This window comes from Branchiostoma floridae, chromosome 19 (genome assembly GCF_000003815.2).
Source record: "Branchiostoma floridae strain S238N-H82 chromosome 19, Bfl_VNyyK, whole genome shotgun sequence".
In the NCBI taxonomy this organism is placed as follows: Eukaryota; Metazoa; Chordata; class Leptocardii; order Amphioxiformes; family Branchiostomatidae; genus Branchiostoma; species Branchiostoma floridae.
Genome location: NC_049997.1, coordinates 317,988 through 321,877, shown reverse-complemented (window position 1 = coordinate 321,877; position 3,890 = coordinate 317,988). Strand labels below are relative to the sequence as shown.

At 39.8% G+C, this 3,890-nt stretch overlaps 1 protein-coding gene across 1 annotated transcript in view; it reads right to left on the bottom strand.

Moving 5' to 3' along the window:
- Positions 1–35: 35 nt before the first annotated feature.
- LOC118407053 (prostaglandin reductase 1-like) overlaps positions 36–3,890 on the bottom strand; it is an 11,586-nt gene continuing 7,731 nt past the window's right edge. Inside the window, exons 7-9 of the mRNA XM_035807470.1 lie at positions 2,543–2,648; positions 2,307–2,425; positions 36–976 (exon numbers count right to left, since the gene is read on the bottom strand). Of these exons, the coding sequence (XP_035663363.1) occupies positions 866–976; positions 2,307–2,425; positions 2,543–2,648 (336 nt within the window). The 3' untranslated portion in view covers positions 36–865. The remainder of the gene's footprint in view (positions 977–2,306; positions 2,426–2,542; positions 2,649–3,890) is intronic.

Below are 3,890 nucleotides of genomic sequence, written 5' to 3'. Positions count from 1 at the left end.
TAAATGATTTTAAAACATTACTCAATTTACTCATATATCCAAAATCCAAAGTAAAATCTAGTTCATGCTGCTTTGACATATCGTTTCCTCTAAGTACATGATAATTTGATCATATGGATGAGAATCCTTAAAATGTTTAAAAAGTTTGCCTTTAATTGTTAGACGACTAAACACGAGGTATGAAAAAAAAACTATTATTATGATTTTCCAACATACCTTCTTTTTTGAAGCTGAAACTACCATTGGAATGATACGATTAATTAATGTCCGTTTACGATACTCTCATTAAATTTTCTGTATGATTATGCTCATTATGCAGTAGATAAAAGTACACTGCTTGTTACAGAAATATATTATATTTGAAAAAGGTTTTTGGGAAACGGGCGAGCATAGATGCGTGCTGAAGTCATCCATAAATTTGAATCATCATGGCATAAGGAATATCGGTCTCTGATAGTGTGTTACTTATTAGGCATATAGTAAGGTTCTTTAAGCACAACCAGGGAGTACTTACTACCAACATTCGATGTTTGTCAAACACCATCATCAGTGTAGAATGACTGGAAACTACTTATTGGTTATTGCTGGTACTTATAGCCGATGTAGGTGGCGCTGTAGCAGCAAAAAGGCGAGAGAGACGAGGGTGATACAAGCTGAGCCACGTTTGGGACGGCATTCTTGCTGCTGCAGCGCCACCTACATTGGCTACAAGTAGTAGCAAGAAGTAGTTTCCAGTCATTTTACCCTGATGATGGTGTCTGATAGACATAGAAACGTTGGAAGTAAGTACTCCCTGGCTGTGCCTTAAAAACCTTACTATATGAATAATTGCCAACCTGATGAAGTTTTTGACGGATGCTACTTATTAGATTTTGACAATAGCCTTTCCGGTGTTCTTGCCAGTCAGCACACCAATCAGAGCCTGGGGTGTCTGATCAAATCCATCGGTCACGTGTTCCTTGTGCTTGACCTTGCCCTGTTGAAGCAAAGATTGAGATTAAAGCTCATCAACGAACTAATTCTTATGGTCTAATCTCGTGTTCTCTCGCGAGATTGAAACTAGGTTATTCTCCGTGATCAACATGTGCTGTCAGACGGGTATGTATGAAAAATTGGTATGTACCTTACCTTAACAGTCATTGCTTGAAGAAAATTTTGAGTAACTGTATTCATACGTGACTGACGAACCTCCTCAACACTTATTCTCATGTTTAGGAAAGTAAGGCTTCATAAAACATACCACTATTTTAAGTTGATAATCAATGTAAATTATCAAATAAAAATGCTATTTACAAATATGTATGTTAGGCGTATATGTATGTTTTGTTTTGTTTTCTCCAGTATAACTTTCCCAATCAATTTCCTTGAGAGAGCAAACGATATGCAAAGTAAAAGTCCAAGGTTGTACTACCCAGTAAATTCAGCGTAGATTCACAAGTCAGCTTACAAAGGTTACAAAGCATAGCATAGCATAGGCCGGACATAGTTTGACTTGGAGTGTGTATCAGACAATTTGACCCAAAAAACTTGCGCAGTGCTACTGACCCATACTGGGGCCAGAAAATGGATTTAAAATAATGTTTACAATTATTGTGTATCGTCATAAGGTCGCAATGAAATTATATTTTACTGTGACACACTCATGGTGTACGCATTGAGCAAATAACAGGATGGACGAAGCTGGCACCACAAGTAATGCATTATCAAGTTAGATGCCTCAGTGAAAAAAATAAGGTCCACAAATTAAATTTCAGGGCATAAACAACAACAACAACAACAGAAAGAATTTACGTGTTTGGGGCGTACACGTCCAAGAAAAGATTAAGAGCAAAGAAGAGATGAGGGTTGATTTTTATGGAGCTTGTACGTTGAAACTGCATTTAAAAAGAATAGCCAGTGTTGCTGTACATGAAGAGTGAATTTGAAACGCTAATTGGACACAGATAATCCAAGAAACAAAAGTCTCTGTAGCGAAATAGACCATGGTTTCGAGTATCGCCCATTTGTCAAGTTTTCACAGATATTTAGGTCCATGTTCAGGTCCGGACCTTGACGTGATCATCTGGACCTGAACCGTTTCTGTAACCTAGAGTTTCTGTACCCGTAGTTTCTGTACCTAGAGTTTCTGTACCTGGTGTTTCCACCTTACTGGTGGATATTTATAAAAGAAATCGCTGTTATATCATTGTGTACCGCATTTCTGAGTAACGCTGAGAACTTGTTGATCATCTCTCGTCTCTAAAAAGATAAGAATGGGACAAAGTCAGGGTGAATGATAAAGGGTTCTAAAGGAAAAAAAATCTGACCTCCACGATCCATTTCGCCACCTGTGTGGTAGCGGCCGGCCAGTCCGCATGGTACTCCGCGCCGAAGAATCCCTGCAGCTTCAGCCTCTTGACGATGATGGTTTCAAAGAAATAGTGACCTGAGGGACAGCAAGACGAGATTTAAATCTGGCTTCTTAACTTTCGAATAATATTTCACATTAGATGCATGGGAGACAACACATTTTATTTCGAAGTGTTCAAGACTTTTAACTAACCTTTTGCTTCCGGGTTGTTGTATGTGGAGATGCTCCCACAGACGGCCACACGGCCATGGTCCTTCATGTGGTTGTTCAGGACAGACACCGAGAAGTCACCTCCAACCTGGGGGGGGGGGGGCATTTAACTGGTCAGGTCTTAGACTCTTAGGCTGGTCATCTCTTGGACTCAGACTGGTGACTCTTAGACTGGACAGCTCTTGGACTATTAGACTTGTCTGCTCTTGCCAAACTGACGAAAACTAGTGACTGCTAGTCCAAAACCATATCTGGTTGCTTGAGTAACTACATTTTTGCGTATCTTGTTACCTAGATGTCTAGCCTACATCGAAGTTTGTCTGCTCTTAGACCCTTAGACTGTTTGGGTGCTGCGCGAGTACGCTATGTATTCGCGTTTTATACACAGGAATTCGCATGACGCTTGACATTCGTCGGGAATGCATTAGGTATGCAATACTTATAAGTTGGGTGTATAAGTAATGAAGCCGAAAAGCGCCATGCATACACACTATAAAATTGCAGCAAGAAAATTTATGTTGCCCACTGCACGCACACCTCTTACAGAATGGATACTTTTATGCTGAAGACGTAATTCATACGCCAGATGGTCGTAACGTATACTCTAATTTAATCGTAGCCGCCCTAAATAATGTCCTAGGTATCTCATCAGTCGAAATAATTATCACAACTTCTCAGATGCAAATTGATTAATGTAAACGGATCACTGCACTGCGCAGTGCCTTGTCACCTGCCTGGCTGGAATCACACAATGATTAATGGGAGAAGGGCGCCCACAAGCGATCCATTGCTTTTCCGCAGCATGACCGTCGGAAGGGTGTTAGTCCCTCAACCTATCCAATAGCGTTTATGCAACATCATCATCAACAACGCGTGTTGCAACGATGCAAATTCCATACGGACCTCATGCGCACTTGAAAATATACGCACGTTTGAACCCACCTTAAGCTCCCTTGCTACTGAAAGATAGTACATGGCCCATTCAATAATAATGACAATGATAATTGATTAAGTCCGACTTTGATTTGATAAGATGAATGAGTGGCACCTGAAGCGTAAATATTACAATTATGTTAATTCTTTTTGTTTCATTTTGCAGATTAACATGGTGCTTTTGTGGTTATTGCAATATACCAAGGTACAAGTGGTATATTACGTCGATGTAGGTTAGACATCCAAGTAATAAGATAAACCAAAAAGTAGTTACTCAAACAACTGGATATGGTTTTGGAAACGGTCAGACGTTTCAACTGAAATCCACCAGTTTTCGTCAGTGACAATGAAGTGATCTGGAAGAACAGGTCTTTTATACTTCTACTATGAATGAAGA